This window comes from Neolamprologus multifasciatus, chromosome 19 (genome assembly GCF_963576455.1).
Source record: "Neolamprologus multifasciatus chromosome 19, fNeoMul1.2, whole genome shotgun sequence".
NCBI classification, from domain to species: domain Eukaryota; kingdom Metazoa; phylum Chordata; class Actinopteri; order Cichliformes; family Cichlidae; genus Neolamprologus; species Neolamprologus multifasciatus.
In genome coordinates, this window is record NC_140457.1 from 6,552,920 (window position 1) to 6,574,549 (window position 21,630).

The 21,630-nt window shown below is 40.4% G+C and overlaps 1 protein-coding gene across 6 annotated transcripts in view; it reads right to left on the bottom strand.

The window, feature by feature from the left end:
• The window catches only part of alk (ALK receptor tyrosine kinase), a 395,764-nt gene that overhangs the window by 45,789 nt on the left and 328,345 nt on the right, over positions 1-21,630 (bottom strand). For all 6 annotated transcript variants that reach the window (XM_085143591.1, XM_085143592.1, XM_085143587.1 and 3 more), the window contains 5 exons: positions 17,494-17,628; positions 15,500-15,603; positions 13,270-13,442; positions 10,253-10,347; positions 3,869-3,985 (listed from right to left, as the gene is read on the bottom strand). In XM_085143591.1, the coding sequence (XP_084999717.1) occupies positions 3,869-3,985; positions 10,253-10,347; positions 13,270-13,442; positions 15,500-15,603; positions 17,494-17,628 (624 nt within the window). The remainder of the gene's footprint in view (positions 1-3,868; positions 3,986-10,252; positions 10,348-13,269; positions 13,443-15,499; positions 15,604-17,493; positions 17,629-21,630) is intronic.

Here is a 21,630-nt window from a genome sequence, read left to right on the forward strand (position 1 = left end):
TGATTGAATGATGCGTTCGGCTGAGCGCACCACTCTTTGCAGATCTCGTCTGTCCTGCTTGGTGCTGTTCCCAAACCAGGTGCAGATGTTTGCCGTCAGGACGCTCTCGATGGTGCAGCAGTAGAAGTTCTTGAGCACCTTCAGTGGCAGATGGAAGTCTCTAAGTCTTCTGAGGAAGAAGAGACGCTGACGGGCTTTCTTAACCTGGGTGTTGATGTGGCAGGACCATGACAGGTCCTGAGTGATGTGGACACCCAGGTATCGGAAACTGTCCACTCTCTCCACTGGCGTGCCACTGATGATGAGGGGTTTGTAATTCCTCGCCTGCTTTGTGGTGAAGTCCACGATCAGCTCCTTAGTCTTGCTGATGTTTAGGAGGAGGTTATTCTCCTGGCACCAGGTCTCCAATGCAATGGTCTGAAACTTAATAAAAAAGCTTTTCCCGTGGTGTGTTTTTAATTAGACCTACAGTATGGTCAAATGAAGTGTAAAAAAAGATATGAAAACAAAACAATGCGTTTTCTGTGTCTTAGCACAGAAAACCCATAAAACAGTTAAGATTAATTATTTTCCTTTTACGTGCTTAGAAAGTGTTGCAGCGTGGTTAGAATGCAACAGCTTTTCCCCCAAACTACAACTAACAAAAAAGTTGTATAACCAATCCACATCTATAACAAGTACACATGCTTGCTCATATACGGTTTTGACAGTTATGACAAATTAAATGTTTCTGCTTTTGCAGTGCTGTGTAAAAGTCTTGAGCCACACATCATTTCCTTATATTCTCCTTCTAGCGAGACAGTTTTTTAAAGTGGCCTTGAGCAGTAATTCTTGAAACTTTCTGAAGGTTTTTCAAGGTTTTTCAGTCCATTGCTTGTACCTGAATGTTTTCACAGAAACGTTTTTTCTTTGAGGTGGAGGGTTAGGCCATGTTGACCTGTGAATCACTCAAGCATAAAAAGAGGCCTGTGTATTTTTAGGCACTTTGTTACCAGCAGCCTCTTCAAAAATCATTTTTTTCATCTGTGAAAAATGCCTAAAAACATATGTTTGTAGCAACAAGGTGATCACTAAAGAACTATTAGCTAAAAACATGACAAACAGCAGATGAACAGAATCTGAAAGTCGTGTTCTTATGAAACAGGTTAATAAAACCTAGCAAGACCTGACATGGGACCACAGTGATGCATCTGGCCCTTCACTTGATCCATCCACTGCTCACTGAAGCCTCATCAGAATTGGTCTCAGTGGAAATGTGGCTAAGAACCGGGCTGAAAATCAGTGTCAAAGGGTCTTCTGGAGTGATGAATCCAAATGTGAAATTTGGGTTGTAATCACCATTAATATGTACAACAAGTTTGAGTGCCTACAGCCAATTGTAAAGCTACTCAGTCATCCATGAAGACTATTTAAAGAAATAAGAAGAAAAGCTAAGAGCCTAAGAGCTCAGGCTGTACTGAAGAATAAAGCTGGCCACACTAAATATTAACTTTCAAGCTTGTTAGCTTGTTAACAAAGTAGTGTACATGTGAGAAGTGGAATGAAAATCATACATGATTCCAAACATTTTTTACAAATAAATAACTGTAAAGTGGGGTGTGCGTAATTATTCAGCCCCCCGAGTCAATACTTTGTAGAACCACCTTTTGTTGCAATTACAGCTGCCAGTCTTTTAGGGTCTGTCTCTACCAGCTTTGCACATCCAGAGACTGAAATCTTTGCCCATTCTTCTTTGCAAAACAGCTCCAGCTCAGTCAGATTAGATGGACAGCGTTTGTGAACAGCAGTTTTCAGATCTTGCCACAGATTCTTGATTGGATTTAGATCTGGACTTTGACTGGGCCGTTCTAACACATGGATATATTTTGTTTTAAACCATTCCAGTGTTGCCCTGGCTTTATGTTTAGGGTCGTTGTCCTGCTGGAAGGTGAACCTCCGCCCCAGTCTCAAGTCTTTTGCAGACTCCAAGAGGTTTTCTTCCAAGATTGCCCTGTATTTGGCTCCATCCATCTTCCCATCAACTCTGACCAGCTTCCCTGTCCCTGCTGAAGAGAAGCCCTGCTTTAAATTTCTCAATAACTTTATCCCTGACCTGTCTGGTGTGTTCTTTGGACTTCATGGTGTTGTTGCTCCAAATATTCTCTTAGACAACCTCTGAGGCCGTCACAGAGCAGCTGCATTTGTACTGACATTAGATTACACACAGGTGCACTCTATTTAGTCATTAGCACTCATCAGGCAATGTCTATGGGCAACTGACTGCACTCAGACCAAAGGGGGGCTGAATAATTACGCACACCCCACTTTTCAGTTATTTATTTGTAAAAAATGTTTGGAATCATGTATGATTTTCGTTCCACTTCTCACGTGTACACCACTTTGTGTTGGTCTTTCACGTGGAATTCCAATAAAATTGATTCATGTTTGTAGCTGTAGTGTGACAAAATGTGGGAAAGTTCAAGGGAGCAGAATATTTTTGCAAGCAACTGTATACTGTATTAATGTTTGCACATATTTCAATCACTTATTTCCCGTTTTTCTAACAATACAGAAATAAACGAGAGGTGGAACAAGACTTTTGTAAAATAATAAACAATAAAGGTTACTCTTTTTTTCACCTCTGTGTTGTTTGCTTCAAAACTGCTTTTCTTGAGAATCTATATAAAGAAATTATCATCGTGATTAAGGCTAGTGGAAAGTTTTCTAAATACAGCGCTCCACTTTTAAATCTGAAGCATTCTTCCACAAACTTAAAGACATCTAATTTAAATGTATTTACATGAATAAAAAGAGCATGATCGTAGTTTGCTTTCCTTTCACCACAGTTTCTCCAGCAATAATAATTTTAAATGCTATTATAATTAGAAGTAATTTCCAGGGTCAAAAAAGTATGTCACACTTATTATCCAAGCAAATTTCTGCCCGCAGTGTGTTAGTGTGAGTTGTCTAACCGGTTTCAAATACAAGATGAGTCTATATACACTACAAAATTGATTTGCTGGCTTTAACTGCATATGAATGCCATAACAGCCTTTTATGCCTCATGGGAGAGAAAACAAGATATAGATGAATCCAATTACAGTCCTAGAGTGAGAGAATGCAGCTCATACCAATCGTGTTTGGACTGGAAAAACAGCTCACATGTATTTAAAATTCGTATGAAGTGGTTTGTATTCTCGCTTGGTAGAAATAATTTCAGAATACAAAAGGCACCCATTCAAATAGAGGGAACATGTTCTTCACAAACAATTTTCCATCCTGTGTTTCAGTCAAACTGCCTGATAACTTTCAGCAGAAAAACCTCAACTACTTCAGCGTGTCTCAAAGTACTTCAAAGCTTCTAGCTGAAGAAATGTGTTTCAGAACAGGTATGATATGAAAGTAACTCCGAGTTATGACTTTAAATATAGAAATTGAATCTCTTGCTTGTCTTTAACCTTTTGAAGCACAGAAGTGAGAGAGTGTGAGGTGGAAAATGTCAAGCCTGTGTAACCGACTCCATTGACATTCTCAGGAGACAAATTGGCGGATTTTACACTTCAAAACTGCCCGTCCTGCTCCATTTAATGCCAAAGGAGAGCTCTGCAGCACTCGCTCAAATGTGAATGTGGGACACACCAGTAGGGGGCACACTTACTTTGTTGCAGTCCATGCCTTGTGCCAGGCTTAGCACGTGTGGGGTAAGAGGGAATCAGTATTACATGCGAGAATCAGGGGTCTGTGTGAGTTTGATGTAGGAGGAAAAAGAAGAGAAGTGCAGAAAAAGAGACAGAAGTAGATGGAGACAGCTCTCCTGTACAGTGAAACCGCATCTGAGCTGACCATCGCTCACTTTCAGCTGAATGGTAGCAATCAAACTTGCACTTACAGTAATCTGTGGTGGGGAAGATCATCGGTGGGCTCCTAATGGAAGGGGGCGGAGTCCTGATAGTTGGTCTAAACGGCAGCCCGGGTGTGGTTGCCACCGGTGGAAACTCGCCATTGGCTGAAATAGAACACAATGGATTTATTGAGAAGGCTCTGTGTTGTCACACTTCATCTGCAGCAACAAAATAAATAAAAATCCTGTTGCTCTTATACTGAAGAAAAGTAAAAAAAGAAAAGAAAAGAAAAAAAAAGGCACAGTAACTGCAAACCCCTTGCTGGCACAGAAATGCAGACCCACCAGCAGGGGTCATTCTTTCATTTGTACCACCATTGGCCATACAGGAGGAGACGAATGCATAACAAGCGAGCCCCACTCCATCTCTGCCTGCCTCTGTCCTACTGTAGATGGGTAAGCACATTCAGTCTGGGTATTTTGTAGCAATCCATCAAGCCTGTGGCCTCACTGCATTCCCAGGACTGAGATCATAAACCTGTTGGTACCTTGATCTCTTCTGCCTCAAATTCAAACCCAGAATTACGTCTTGAAGTCAAAACTCCCACAGATAAGGGCTCGAGACAGAGAGCAGGGACTGTTTTTTCTCCCAAAGATGTTAAAGTAAGGTAGAATTTTAACTACTAAAATGACTGGATGTTAACCTTAAAAAAAAGCATGTACCCCCGTCCCCATTCTCTGGTTTTCAATAGAGGTGGAGCTCCTATTGTTGTTTGACTGAATCCATGTTTTTTGATTAGGTCCATTCACTGCAATCAGTGGTACAAAAGACTGGTGTTAAAGAAATCTGTGTAGGCACCAGGAACAATCGATGTAATGCTGTCAACCAAATGTAACGCAATTCATTTACGTAACGAGAAACAAATAATGTCCAACATATTATTTCAAAAGCCAGCTTCGTTTCAGCTCGTACATGTGTGGCTTGAGCTCCGTTTCCAAGGAGAGGCCATGCTTCTGTTGGCGAGTTCTGCCCAGCATCTCATTTCTTTGATATACCGTTGTGCAGAATAAAGCCCTCAGAGGTTTGTTCCTACATGACCCCTGTGGTTTGATGTGAATACACAGGACTCTTGTACAACTGAGATTATTTTCCAAAAATGTCAGATAAGCTTGAGATCTGTTGCTCCGATAATGCTGCCGTCACGCAACTGCACGACAACAAATAAGGGGGCGGGTTCAGATCTCGACAGCCTGCTGTTGTGCTAGCCCTGCTTCTGATATGTCACTTTACAGCAAAGGTGCACACATGCCACACAGAGACGTCAGGCTTCCCACTCGGCTTTAAAACAAAAGAAACTGTTGCAGTTTGAGGTACACGGCCGAACACTGGCAGGTTTATTTTAACACTTTCAATGTGCTCAGTGTAGATACTTGAAGCATGCAAACAATAAATCATAAATGATGTTCTTCTGTGCATATGACCTGCATATGAAGCTCTATTTTTTGTTTGGATGTCGAACAGAGAGGATGATTACATGGTTACAGGGTCTATTTGCATTTTTCTTGTATCTGCAGACTGGCCTGTCTTGCTCACCAGCAGAATGGCACACAGTTTGTTTGTACTGTAGCTGCCTGATAGTCTCTATAGGGCTGCCCTGAATGGCAAACAGCAGCAAAGGATGATTTAGAGGTTCATGAGAATTTCTCTCTCCATCTTTGCTTTTCTGAGCCACGAGTAGTACTGGAGTAAAAGCCTGCAGCTCCATATAACACTGGAAACCCACCGATGAGTCAGTGCTGTTTTCAAGATGCTGGAAAAGACGTGAATAAGAAGCTCAAATCCAACTACAACTTCACTAATTGTGACGAGCCAATAAGCTCCCCACATCGTGTCGTTCGCCTCCACGGTGAAAACAAATCAGGCCTGCTCTCTTCGTTGTCATTATGTCAGTGTCGGGGGACAAAAACAACACTTTTCATCTTTATCTCTGTAATCATTTTACCACAACAACATTCCCTCTTCTCCTCTCTGGCTCCCCTGTCACTTCAGGCTGAAGGCTCACCATTTACGACAATATGGCAGGGGACTCCCTCAACAGCTGAAAGGTTTAGAAAGCTACTATGTGCCAGAGTTGCATCTGGTCAGGAAAAAAAAACCTGCTCGCTTTAACTCAGAGCAAACATCTTGACCTTAATGTTCTGTACACTTGAGCCGCAGCTTCACCTGAGTTCCTCTGGGTAATATGTATCATTAAAAGTTGGGCTTTAAATATACGCCAAAGCTCTGTACTGAATCAGATGGCTTTGGTCTTGACTGAAAATGCCTCGCGGTAAAGAAATCTTGTAATTTTTGTCTTCAAAGCTTAAAAACCCTCAACACTGTTTTCTTAAAATCAGCCAGCATAAAAATCAATAGCTCATTCCCTAGCCCTGTAATCCTCAAATTAATATGACTGTCCAACTCTTCGCTGCTTGGGAGCTTTGATACTGATAGAGTTTATGTGCAGATTTGATGGATCACAGCAAGCAAGTCACCGCAATGTGTTTGATTGTGAGGGTAAGAAAAAAGAAAACCCACACACCAGTGAAAGATTCTTAGAAGTGTTGCGGCACACGAGCTCAGGAACTTCTTATATTTTCAACAAAGTTGCTAATAAAGCTCACAAGCATTGTTATTCTCAGCATGGTAACATGCTGCTGCAGAACTAAGGAACGCACGGAGCTGCTGCACACAGCATTGGTATGCCGCACACAGCATTGGTATGCCGCTGGAGCAAGAGAAAGACTCAGCAGGTCCACCACGGAGCAGCATGAACCACAGGGCAAGGCAACAGCCAGCGTGGCTGTCACTGTTCATTAGCAGGGTGCCGTAAGCTACCTGAAGCTCACCAGAGGCCAGCCACAGAGAGAAGGGTGGGAGGGTTCATCTTGTTACCTCCCAAGCTCAAAATATCTCCAGATTGTGATAGCTCTCAGAAGTATCCACACAGACTGATCATGTTGACAGTCAGTTTCTGACGATATGGAGACTAAATCTCCTACACGTTGTCTCAAATGCTGCACAAAAATACAACATCTTTTCCATTTATTTCTCTGTTTACTTGTGCATGCCATATCTAAACCTTCGCTGTGAATGTTGATTGATCCGCTGCTGCAAAAATAAGAGAATAAAGCTGCTGATAAACCCGGACCTGGCCACACATGGAATGAATAAACAACACATTCTCATCCGAAAGTGTCAAACAGTGCCCTTCTGTTATGATTTTCTGCTGCCACAGAGATACGACAAGCAACGGTAATCCGTGTTTGGAAGGTGGAGTGAGTCGCAAGCTATCTGCCAAAAGATTGAAGTTCATGTCCTGTAGCAGAGCTTTATTTTTTTTTATTATTCCACTGCTTCCTTATTTGCTTCTTACTTTCACTCTCACTTTCTGGTAAGGTTTAGGGTTACTAGATTAAGGAAAAGATCAGGATTTGGGGTACTGTCACAACACGACTTCAAGTAAGCCTCCATATGTAAACGTTGGAAGTGAGATCTACACCACAGCAACATTACTGCTGATCAAATATGGCATATTTGATGTCTAGGGAATGAAAAAGGATTTCAGCTGGCACCAAATGCCGTTGCTCTGAATGCATCGGGAGACTGTAGAACGTTAGCACTTGCTGGTACATGCTGTGTCATGTTTATTAACACAGACATGTGCAAGTGATAATTGCTAAAATGAACAAATTTCTGTAGTCCCTTGATACCCAAGTTACACGACGGCTACACGGATACAGCCAATAAAGACATCACTACAAAACTGGTGATTCAGCTTTCAGAACAACAATTTAACTTCATCTTTTGCAGAGGTAAACGTTTGGAGAAGTGCTATTATGCTATTATGACTATTCAGCGAAGTCAAGGACCGGGTACTGAGGAGGCACACTCTAATGTTTGGGGATCTCTATAGAAGCAGCTGCTTCCTCCTGCTAATGCATCTGAGTGCGTGGGAAAAGAAATTATGGCACATGCCAGAGAGAAAAGGATGAACTTCCTGCGCCGTCTAACCCAATAAACTAATTTATTGATTCTGCTGAGGATAAAATGATAAAAATGACAGTCTGGTCCAACACCTGAAGGGCAATGGATGCATCATCAAGCGCACATGCTTGCCAAACTATACATCACACAAAGGCCCGTAGAAATGTAGGAAAGAGGCCACGGGTGGCTGATCCTCTGCATAATGTGTTCGCACTATGTTTTCTCACCGAAACACATTACAAGGCTGAGCCCTCCCGTTCAGGAATCCATCATGCTAATCAGTCACTGGGATCACTCCTGGAAATCACATCTTTTGCTGAGCTTCAGCATCTCCCATCAACCAGCCTGATTGATAGGCGATAAAAAGTGACTGTGTCAAGTATAGCAGTAGGTAATAGATACTGGGTCCAGATTAAGAACTTGCCATCTGAGAAGTGAGTGCAACAGGAATGAGTGATCCTTCAGCACTGCCACACCAGTGCCTCTGCTCTGGAAGGACATAACACGCAAATTGTTGTGCAAATATCTGCTGGAAAACCTAATCTCTTTAAATAAAGAGTCGGTGATCCAGAAAGCCTGTACGGCACAGGGTGAAGGTGACAAAGCTCCAGCCTGGATCAACAACAATTTCTCAATTATATACACCAGATAAAGCTACGCTATCTGATTGCATTTCAGAGTAACGGCAGTAGTGTTGAGATTATATCTCAATTTGATGAAAAAATTAATCATCTAACGGTGATACGGCATAGATTCTGTGTGCCATTCACATTTATTTTTTCTTTTACATTTGGATGAAAAGTGCTCCTTAAATAACATGCTTCGGTAGCTCACGCAATGACTGAATAATTTTCAACATTTTATCTTTCATTGCGTTGTTGTAATTGTATCAAAGTCATAACACTTTTGCATTACTCGTTAATTTCATTTTTGTTTCCAATTCAGTTTAGTTTACAGAGCTTGTTTCATTTTGTTATTTTATTATTGTTGAATCAAGCACATTATTTGTTCAGGTGTGATCCCAGAACATCAGCTGTTCTCAAAACCTCATCGTCTGAACTGTTCTATTAACGGGGTATAAAGAGAAGGCTGTTTAAGTTTCTTTAGCCTGCCCTACCCTGCAAGCCGCTTTGCAACCCACCTCCACTACAATTCCTCCTTTTAGGCCGTTTCACTAGATCAGTGTCATATCTATTGTCCCTGATGCCTGAGCACTTCAGTGCTGCCTCCAGCTTTCCAGCTGTGCACGGAAGATCCCAGAGGCGAGCCATGCTGCCAAATATAAATTACTGCAGATGCTAACATCATTCTCTTGTTGACTTCAGTGGTCCTGAACTAAATGTTTTTTTCCCCACACCTTGTTTTTGACTTTTCAGTGGCTATAGCAATCATGTGTGATGCCACAAAAAGCTTTAAATTGGCCAGTGTTATAATCCACCAGCTATCACGAGATATCAAATTAAACCCGGGGAAAACAAACAACTGTCTGCCTGTGGGTGCCACTCATGCCCTTGTCCATTTTTGTTGTTGTTTTTTTGCCCAGGGTGAAGGCACTGTTATATTTAAAGAAAGTTCACATCGTCAGAGCTATATTCAGGCAAAGGATGCTCTCACACATTACTATTCAAGTCACAGTTCAAACTGGTTCCTTCTGATAGGCACAGATGGAAGGAGGCACTGAACTCCTAACCTTTCATTCTCATTCTTACATGGTTGTCATCTCACTCGTGTTTTTATACTGATAAACCATCTCAATTATGACACAAAAATATCTGGAAAGGTGACGGAAAGCTTGACCTTTATAAGCGAGCAGTGTGACATTGGAACATAAGCCTTCGTGAATCAGCAAGCACCAGTTCTGACATTTCAAGACACGTACAAGGTTCTCAAAGAAAGTGATTTAAGGAATTTACTATTACATATCATTTCCATAGAGATCTGTCAGTCTGTCTAAAGGGAAAGCAGCAGTACATTTAACGGAGAGAGCAACAGAGCAGGAATCTTTACTGAGAAGTCCAAAATAGGTCTCACGAAAAGTCTTATGCAAGCATATAGCGTGCCATATTATGGGTGGGAATGAATAAATAATGAAAAAGTAAATCCTTGAAGAATTCTTCCAAAGGTTTAAACTGATGCTCACTTAAATCTCCTCTCTGTGAAACATGAACACGAGGCTGACCTGTATTGATTATTAATTAAATTGGCTTGGTTAACTTCAACTGTTTACTTAAGTTTCGCTGAAGTAGAAATTATTTTTTAACTTTTTATCCTCCCCAGTTTTTCCTCTTTGTACATGTCACGGCCAATCAATCAAGCAATCAGTCAAACAATTTCTATAATCCAGCCACAGCCTGATACGTAATTACGAAAAAAAGGAAGGAGTAATGCTTTTTAAAAACACTCACATGCCAAGAAGCAGTCCATGCTGAAAGAGACGTTGTCCACAGAAATGGCAGAACCGGGTCCAGGTCCATTTTCAGTGCTGAAATAGAGAAAGAACCTGTGGAGAGGAAGAGGAGTTTTAACATCTCACAACCTGTGAATAGTGAGACAGCTTCTGTCTGAAATAATGAGAGAGATAATTTATTGTGCTTTAAGAAAACTCCCACTGAGAATTGAGAAGATTAAACTCATTGTCATGGTTATAGTTAAACATATATAAGAGAAGCGCTTTAATCGCAAACCTTCAAAGTGACACTTTTTCAAGGCTTTTGTTTTTCCAGATGTTAGGAGAAAAAACTGATCTCACATCTGTATGGTAAAAAGAAGAAGTTGGATCACAGCCTGTATGTAACCACCATGATGTCACCAACTGACTCAGAAACTGTTGTTTGTTGGAGTCAGAATCTACCATATTTTGATGAAATGATGGAGCGCTAATGTATGAGCTAAACTGAGCAAGCTTGAACCTGATACCCTCTTATTATCCTAACAGATCACTTCGCTCTCAGACTGAAGACTTATACTTCCAAGAGTTTTCAAAAGTAGAATGGGACGCTGAGTCTTCAGTCCGTAGGCCCTCTACTACAAAACCAGCTCCCAGTTTAGATTTTGAAGACAGACACTGACTCTACTTTAAAGTTAGGATTAAAACTTAAAATTTATAATTACGCCTGGATCAGGTGACCTTGAGTCACCCCTTAGTTGTGATACAATAGGCCTAGGCTGTTGCTGAGCTTCCCATGATGCACTGAGTGATTCTTCTTTGCTCATCTCTTTTCACTCCCTGTGTTTATAAACACATACTTCTGCATTAATCATTACCAGTTATTGCATTCTGACTCTCTCTCTCCTTTAATTTGCCTGTTGTCTTGTTTCTCACTGTCATCTCTCTTTTCTCTCATCTCCAGCCAGTCACAGGAGATGGCTGTCTCTCCCTGAGTGTGGTTCTGCTGAAGATTTCCTGCTGTTAAATGGGAGGTTGTCCTTTTTACTGGGACCCGGAGTGCTCACTCATACAGGGTTTTGTGGCACATGCACAGACTGTATGGCTACATTTTAGAATGATCAGTTATCTATTCATTTATTTTTGTAACAGATAACTCAGAATAGTGCTAACTAACACCTACCCAGTCAAGGCGGCCAATTTATGATCACTTATGAACCTAAGATTCATATTGGACTGTTGTGAAAAAGCTTGAGTCCCTGGAGAAAACCCACATGAAACCCCCTGAACCCACAGAAAACCCATCCATATGTAAAGCCTACTTTGATCTTATATTGGCCAGATCAGTAAAACTCACCTTCTGTTGGTGTAACGTTTATATACACACAAGAAAAAGAAGGGCAATTTCAACAGCATTTCTCAGTTTTTCAACATGATAAAGGAATGCTCCTTTACTAAATGAAAGAAATCTGCCAGCAAAACTCTCTGGACTTAAACAGTAAAAGATCAATGTGTGTTTTTCAGAATGTCCTTTAATTATAAAACAGAACGTTTTTGTTCACTCGCAGAAAGATCCCTTTAAAATATAAATTTCTATAGTACAGTAAAAAACTGGAACTTATCTGTAATTTAATTGCTATGTTACCTAATCACTTTGGTGTAGATTGAATGGCAATGGGAGAAGTCTTTTTCAGTAGAAAAAGCAATTAAACCTTTAAAAATACACTTAGAAGTCCAAAATTGGTGCCCTAACTCACATTTTCCAGTGGGCAAGATTGAAGTCTGTATCATGCCAATTCTGGACCTCTGGCCTTATGTTTGATACCCCTGGTTTATAAGTTAAATATCAAATTGAGGAAATATTGACAAGGAACTAAGAGCCATTTCATAACATGTTTACCTGCGAGTATTAAAGAAGGTTTGATGGTGGATTTTGACCCAGATCTACTGTTTCCTGAGTCTTCATGCCAAGTCACACTAACCATATCCTGGCTCTGAGCAGAGCAATAGCAGTCCTGTGATCTAACTCTGCTGGGATATAGTGAATAAGTGCATTTGCTGATTGGTGCAGCAATGGCAGTTGCATAACCTGTAATAGATAAGAGTTCTATAAATCAAGAAAATGTCACCGCTTTGTCCCGTTCAGTCAGCTGAGGTTTGTGTCACTGTGATTTATTTGGGGTTTTGTTCAGTACATTACACCATGCCAGCCCACATGTTGTGCACGTTCTTTACTTTCTGCTATACCCTGACTTCTGCCTGCACTTTAAGCTGTGTTTCTGATTCTATTTAAGCTCTACAAAGGTCAATGTGCAGAGTCTGGCAGGTTCACCTCGTGGTTACGGACATGACATTCTAATTAAGAGCACAAGCACAGCTGACTACATAACCCAGGAATCAAAAATTAATCACTCACAGGGGAGCAGGATTATCCAAGCTTGAATGGCAAAGAAACCCCCAGTCAGGCAAACAGAGATGAAATACCGTATCTGGAGTTTCTTATGTGTGTGATTTTTTTTCGTACTTTTTTCTATTTTTTCCTTTTTATTTCTCTCTTCAGTGAGGGGAAATCAGGGCCGTAGCTAATTGGAAGGCATAGCGAGCGGAGAGAGCCTTGTGTATTGATTTATCTTTTTTTCATCACAGACAAGTGGAATAAAGAGTGGATATTTTGTACAAGTGTACACATGGCAGGTCCATTGTATAAGACTGGGGTCCCTATGGGATTCATTAGTTTTATGAAACTGAAAGGAAATGTTCCAAGAAAATGGAATGAAAATGCTGAAAATCTGCATTTATAAGGAAGCACTTCTCTATCATGTTTCTTAAGACTTTCTTTTGCTGCGGGAGCGCTTTAGTATTTGTGTGAGCATGTCAGAGGTTTGTTGGGATCAGAGTCGGATGACTGACGATGACTGCTCTTAAACACTTCAAAGTGGAACTGTCAGTTTGATGCCTTCAGACAGTCCAAACACGTTGCCTCGATATAATCGCAGCTGCCTGACATGCGGTGAAACAGGCAAGCACTTGTCATACCAGTCTGCCAGCCCGTAAAGGGGAAGTGCGACGAGTTTCCAGCCTCTTTCAGATTTGGATTCGGTGGCTGAATGCCAGAGTTGCCGCGGCTTGTCGGGGCCTGTGCTGTTCTCCACGATCCACAGAGACAGCGCCCCCTTCTGGATGTTCGCGAAGCACAGCCAGAATCGCACCTGTGAAAGTAGGATGAGATTTGAAATGATCACTGTGCACTACAGGTTAAAACAGAGCTGCGTTGATGATTTCTGAGACATATAGTGAGTGTTAGTGTAAATATAACTAAAAATACACCAGCAACTTTAACGTCCTTTGAGCATTTTAGAATTGAAGGAAACCAGCCAAATGTGTTATCAGTCAAGGGGGAATGCATTTAAAATTGCACTGAGATTAATCAGTAACAGCCATCTGTTCACTTCTAATTATTCTAAGATTAATAGAATTCAATCAGGATTATAATTTGAGTTATTTTGCAGCCTGCATGCTTCATCACATATCAGCCGAACATTGTCTTTTCCAGGAGGGATATGCTGGGTCTAAACCTGCTGAAAATTAAACAACACACAGGCTGTCACGAGAATTGAACAGCAAAAGCAAGTCTCAGGATGTGACCACGTCCCTCTCCAGCGTTTCTTGAAGCCAAGAACATAATTCTTGTTTCACCATTTAAGTGGAACAGATGCTGGCTTAAGCCTGATGACTACATTCAACACTTTTAGGATGAATGCTTGCATTGTGCCAATGGATGGCAGGTTTTGGTTCTTATCAACTGAGAGACCACATGGTGAACATTTAAACATCAAGATTACAGGCGCCGCACCGTGCACACTGGGAATAACATGAAAGTGAAAGCGGTCTGTAGCTAATACCCAAAGCTAATATCCTCAACAAAGTTGTCCAAGAGCCGACAGGCCAGGCTGAACAGCACCGGTTCAGTGTAGAGAGACGGATTTAGAGCGTTAATCTGGAATCATTGCTAATCTTTGGCTGCGTGCCAAGAAGCTGTGAGCAGCGGCGCATTACGGCCTGCATTGCTCTCCACAAACCTAAGACACCTTCACTTTTGTTGTTTTGTTTTTCCTTCCCTTTTTTTTTCTCCTCCATGGAGTTTTTCTCTGTGTTTTTCTTCTAAAGTTGCGCTAACTTGTTCTCTTGTTTTACGACCTTTTTGACCTTTTAATCAGCTCGGCATATCCAACTTAACTTCTTCCATGTGCACAAAAGGTCAAAGGTCGCTGTGCTGAGAAATATTAATATCTGACTAATCAAAGATGCAGCAGCATCAATCAAGATGTCAAGTACAGAAGGGTTTTTTTTTGTTACCTGGAGACCTGCTCTGTGCATATCACGATCTTAATAATGCATCACTTGCGATATGTGTGAACCTGTGACTGACGAGGTCAGCCTCACTGTCTCTCAGGGTCTCACAGGAAATACAGGTGGCTCAGTGCTAACCAGCTGTTGTGGCTGGTTACTGCTTGATTTCTAAAGATGTTACTGGGATCATATTCAAGACATAAAGTAAGTCAAGGTTATATGCTGATTCAAAAACATAAAAATGCTATTTAAGTTGTGTGTATGTATCCATGACCGCTTATGTTAATGAGAGTGTGGGGAGTGAATTGGAGGGTGGGGTGGGTTGCTTTTAACCATGTAAAGCACTTTGTGCTACATTTCTGTATGAAAAGTGCTTTATAAATAAAGATTGATTGATTGAACTCATCTTACATTTTCAAAGTAAAAACAGCCTTACATTGTGTAATATGTATTAGCTGGAATTAGCTGCCTAACAAATCCATAACAAGTGTACTGACCTGCTAAAGCTCAAACTACAAACATTAGCATATCTGCCGTGTATCATTCTTAAAGGTAAAGTGTATATCATCAGGTAAATATAGCATCATGGAGAGTTAGAGCTAACAATGACAGCAGTCCTGTTCTCTTTTAAAAAAATAATTTGGGGTTAAAATTCAGCTTTGCACTATTTCAAGCTGCTTTTAAAACAAATCAGGTGGACTCAGTCCAACCAAGTGCCGGGCTTTTACCTGCTGATAAAGTCTAGGGGCAGCTGTGCTTTCAGCTGAGATATGGATGATTATCAACTAGAAAAAAAGCCACATATTTTTTTAAAGAATCACAGCAGTTGTTGGTAGTTTGTAACATTTGCCCTTGGTTTGTTCTGAATGTGAGACAGGAAAGACAGACCGAGCGAGCAGTATGTGGAGGAACTCACGGTGCACGGAGAGTTTCTTAAAGGAGGAGGAAAGAGAGGACTCCTCAGTAATGCTGAGCCGCGCTGACCTTTAGACTGGCCTCCCTCCACAGTGAATGTAGCACCTTTAACACACACACACATCCATAACAAAGATAAGTGTCAGAAATGTAAAAGCTTTTTTTTATTTATTTTATTTTTTTTGCCATTTGTCTGCCAGCGAGGTCACTCAAAACCTACCTGGGTGAATTCAATAAAAAATAATGGAGAAGAGGAACAAAGGAAGAGCTCATAAAATTTTAGGCATTTTCTGGATCACATTGTTTGTTAGTGCAGGGCAGAGCACTGGCTATACTTGAGATCATTTTAAAGTTCTAAGGGTGGGGATCACAGAGTATTACTTGATAGAATACTGTCATGAAACGTCAACCACAATACTCATGGTATAACAGTACATGTATTGGTAATGTTATAACCAGTGTTGGGAAGGTTACTTTTAAAATGTATTCCATTACAGAATACAGATTACATGCCCTAAAATGTATTCTGTAACGTATTCCGTTACGTTACTCAATGACAGTAACGTATTCCGAATACTTTGGATTACATAACATATTATCATGCTGTTTACAACTACGTGAATGTACTATTGCTGTGATTTATTACTGTTACTGAAGGTCCGCGGCTCCGAACCGTAGTAAAGGGACCTCTGACTAATATGGTTCCGTGTGGGGCTCGTAGCCGAAAAATAGCTTTACTTTGTTGTCTGGGTCAACTCTGCTTGCGAGAGACAGAGAGAGGCGTTGAAAGGCTGCTCCAACGGAACTTATTGTTTCAGAGGAAAACACGAACACGGTGTACTGTCGAGTCTTAATAGCTTACTTACAACTGGGCTCCTCAGGCACTCTTCTTGGCTGCAGTGGTTATTATTATATTTACATGCTTCCAGCTCCCGTTTTTGCTCGATGACAACTTGTACTTTTCGACTCTCCTTTTTCTCCCACCTCGCGCTCACAGACACATAACGGGTATGGCGGTCCATTCTCCCTGCAGCACGGACTACACTGCCTATGATGCTACATTCTTTAGAGCTATACTTGTAGCATTCTGCCTATTAGCTTAGCACAACAACAACAACAAAAAGGTGCTCTCTCACCCAGGAAACACACAGAGCGAGAGCGTCACCCTGTAACCATGGCAACCGCAACGCTGCCGCCTGGAACTACAGAACGTAGCTGTCAAACAAAACCCAAACAGTCCTGACCCGTGACAATATGAAACAGGAAAATACCGCCGTGTAATCCATTTATTTCAACAAAGTAACTGTATTCTAAATACCACCTTTTTAAACGGTACCTGTAACGGAATACAGTTACTCATATTTTGTATTTTAAATACGTAACGGCGGTACATGTATTCCGTTACTCCCCAACACTGGTTATAACAAAAGGAAGATTGGAATACTGATATTTTGTCTTACAATATGTTAGTGAAAATTTAGAAAGGTGACAATAATAATTTAGTGACAGTTTTGATGGGTTCCCCCTGAATTTTCTCTATTCTGAACTATAACTGATTAAACTAAAGGCTTTAAACTCTCACCCCGTAGGTTATGATCACAGTGTAAAATTACAGTGCTCCATTTATAGTTCCCCCCACACTCTACTGAGAGATCTGCAAATAGTTGAGAACAAAAACAAACCACAGTAAAGCAAGACTTTAAAATCGCATCATGAGACTCACTTGAGTCACTGCACTGATGATTAACTGGAGTCACAAGAGTCTACATGCTTGAGCTATATCGAGATGGGCTGCGTTTTCCTTCCACCCTCACAAATTCAAGACTCAAATATTCAAAATTAAGATCAAGTGAAAAAAAAATTGCCTCGATAACTCGTTTGAAGTCAGTTTCAATGAGGTCACACTGCTCAAACTTAAAAGAGCCTGCAAACGAGTCATCTCACAGTTGGATCAGAGCTGTGTTCGTGATGTGATAAAAGGCGTGTCTGAGCTACCTGATGATGGGCAGGTCTGTCTGGTTGCCTTGACTGGTGACTGGAGTCTTTTCCAGGAGAGACCGCGGCCTGTTATTGACTGCCAGCTACACTCGCCCTCTTCAAAAGAGCAGTAGCTGCCATTGAGAAAACGGCCTGGAGAGAGACAGGAAAGAATATATCAGGGGAGGAGAGGCAAAGAAGATAAGAAAGAGGGGGGGATGGGGAGGGGGGGATGGGGGGGGGGGCACATAATGACTGGACAGGGCCAGCAGCAGGGTGAAAGAAGAAAGTGAAGTGAACACTGCCAGCCAAATTTTCAAGGAGAAAAAGGACAGGGCTAGGGTGGAGGAAGGCGATCAAGGAGTTGAGCGACAGTGAAGGCAGGAAGGTTGAGAGGAGAGGAGCGCAAGGGGTGCAGACTAATGGCTCACAGGACTCGATGTGTTGGGGGAAATTAAGACTGAGCTGTGGTGAAGGTGGGCTCTCAGACAGACACTAGAAACAGAAGCAGAAAATGGAAGAGCCCTGATGTGTCTAGAGGGGGAGACGGGAAAGAGTCTGAGGGGAAATGAGAAAGCTGAGATGGTGACATTTCTTTTGGGATGCCGATCAGTTAGAAATTTCGCAGAATGGCACGAGCAAAGTGAGTCTGCACATCAATAATACAGTGAAAACATTGGAATTATTGGATTGTGTTGTACGCACTACACAATCCAAGAGCAGTGTGTCTCCTTGTTACAGTTTCATAACCAGAGCTCACAATACAGGTGCTTACCAATTACCCTTCTCTGGCTGAAACATTTGTGCATACATGAAAGATAACAACTCAATTTACGATGCTATGCTGTGACATATGCTGTAATAAATTCCATAATAAGTTAGTCATTTTAATAAAAAATAAATATTTAAGTAAGGCTGACACACCAGTAAGATGTTTACTGAAGAAAATGTGTCAAACCCCGAGACGGCCATTATGTAGTCCTGATTAACATAAATGACTGGGAGGCAACAATGTTTGGAGAAATAAATGAACTCTACTATACTGTCCTCAATTTGCATCTCCTGGGTCTTGGTGTTTCTCAAGTCATAGCTCACACTTGTTCGAGTGAGGCCAGACATTATTAGAGTTGGCATTTATCCGGTGTTGTGCAAATTTAAAGTTTGTACAAGTACAAGCTACAAATGTGATGGTTACCCCACACAGAGAACATCATAACGTCAAGTGACTTGATTAATCTCCCCAAACATCGGTATTATTTAATCAGTACGGATTTTTTCTCCCTCTCAGTTAATTTTAATTGAACCACGCACTCTATTATACAGATATTTCTGAAGCAAGTTTCCATGGGATTATTTACTTCTCTAAAACCTCCCCAGGCCAGTAAAATGTTTTGAGAAAAGTGGTTAATTCTACAATTTTCCATGGTTTTCACTGGCACACAAATCCTTCATAACAAATAAGTGCAAAACTGTTGAGTTACAAAAGCCATTTCTCCTCTTATGCTCTGTTATAAAACTGACAGGATAAATTAGAAACAATTTTTGGTAGAGCAAGTATTTCAACACCTAGTGTTCTATCAAAGGCACATTTTTTAAATTCAATCTTTCATTATCAGGACAATTTTCTTCAGCCTGTGCTTCTTTACAGAATACAGATTTAAAAAATAATAAAGTCAGTGAATCGCTGCAAATGCACCGTAATGACAAGAGTCAATCATACATACTGTTATAACTTGGCCTTTTTGAGATTCTTAACCTGAAAAGTTTTACTTCTTGGCTAAACAAGGATTTTTTTAAAAAAGCTACTCCGTTGGCTTTCAGACTGCATTAATAAAACAAGCGTACTCTGTCAATTTCACCCTTCCTACTTTAACGTTGGGCCGGCAGAAAACTGATTTGACTCTGGCACATCAGTCTTTCACGGAATCACTCACTTCTCTCGGGTGCAACAAAATGCTCCCGGCTTAATAGACGAATCGCTCGCTGGCACGTTTGGAGCAATATTTGAGTCAGTTAACACCATCAAATGATGCTAAGCCCAAAGAAGTCAAACGGAAGTTAGCACCGTCCTCCAAGAAGGACAATGAGATGTCCTTAGATACTTAAAGCGCTGCTGAATTTTTAAACAACTTTAGCTCAAAGTTTCAAAGTTTCCTCTATAAGTTTGCTTTATGTTCCTTTCATCCCGAGCTCCTGTCTGCGAGCGCCTATTACCTGTAACAGACTGAGTGATGTGGTACCGCTATGCTTTTGGAAATAACCTCATCTAGATAATGGGAAGGAAAACTGGCTTGAGGAGAGATCATACAGCATGTATTTTTTAGGAAGCAAAACAAGGAGAAAAAAATGTCTTTCTTCAAAAACATCAGCTCTGAAATGCTTTTTGTTATTGTAGAAAACACCAAAAGAGCAGTTTTACTTTTCAACACTAACAGCAAATTCATGGGGATATTTCCTGTGATGTTTTTGAAGTAAACAAAAAGCTTCTCTGGACTTTGTGGGTAATAAGTATATTTCATGTTCTTGCCTGTCTTGTGATGAGCCAGTCCTTGTTACATAAACGCCTTAGACGGAAAGTCTGTTTATACAAAGGGAAGAGATTTAAACTCATATCATGCTTGCATAGAGGAATCTTTGATGATTTAATCTTTGTCAATGTCATTCACTTTATAATGTCACTTTCATTCGAATGTCAACATGACTTCAGTGCTGTCTGTCATGGCAATTTGACAAGAAGACAGTTTATAACAATCTGCACTGATGTTTTTTAGGACACTTGTCAGGGTTTTTTTTTTTGTAATATAGCAACAAAAACAAGTGGAGTGCTTTTAAAGCAGCTAATCACTACAGACACATCGTCACGCGAAGCAGTTTTGACCTGGTTGGTGCTAAAAATGCCGCACAAAAAGAAGCACCAATAAAATCTTCCAAGCCTGTGTCCTTCAGTATGTGAAGCAAAGATGTCTGTGAGTACGAGCAGCGAGAATTTCATCTTATTCCTCTGAGGTGAAACTAAAACTTGATTACTTAACTTCTCCCCATTACACGGAGCCTCTGCATATGCCCGTGAGCAAATTATGAAGGTAACCCGTTGCTCCTTATCTGACTTTGTGGGCTTCATCGAATTATTACAGGCTACAACATTTAGATTTAATGTCCAATAATGAAACCTCAACTACTGTTAACCAAGCATTTAGGGTTAAGCCTCTTTATATATATCTATATCTATATCTATCTATATCTATATCTCTATATCTATATCTCTATATCTCTATATCTATCTATATCTATATCTATATCTCTATATATCTATATCTCTATATCTCTATATATCTATATATCTATATCTATCTATATCTATGGATATCTATAGATATAGATCTATATCGATAGATCTATATCGATAGATAGATAGATAGATTTATATCGATGATAGATAGATCTATATCGATAGATAGATAGATAGATAGATAGATCTATATCGATAGATAGATAGATAGATAGATCTATATCGATAGATAGATAGATAGATAGATAGATAGATAGATCTATATCGATCGATAGATAGATAGATAGATAGATAGATAGATAGATCTATATCGATAGATAGATAGATAGATAGATAGATAGATAGATCTATATCGATAGATAGATCTATATCGATCGATAGATAGATAGATAGATCTATATCGATAGATAGATAGATCTATATCGATAGATAGATAGATAGATAGATAGATCTATATCGATAGATAGATAGATAGATAGACAGATAGATAGATAGATCTATATCGATAGATAGATAGATAGATAGATAGATCTATATCGATAGATAGATAGATAGATAGATCTATATAGATAGATAGATAGATAGATAGATAGATATATCAGCAATGGCTGAACACTGACTCCAATCTTCTATTTTCAGTACAGTTGTAGAGAAAGTCATAAAAACAGACAAATCCCCCACACTTAACTTGAACTTGAGTTTCAATCTGGCTTTTGAGTCTCGACAGCCTGACTGAGATGAATATGATATGTCTAGAGGCCAGCAAATGTTTTTAGTTACTTGATCAGAGGGCTGTTTCTGATACATTTGATCACCAAATTCTTTTAACTTTCACATTATATTGGTAAGGTTTTGAACCAGTTTGC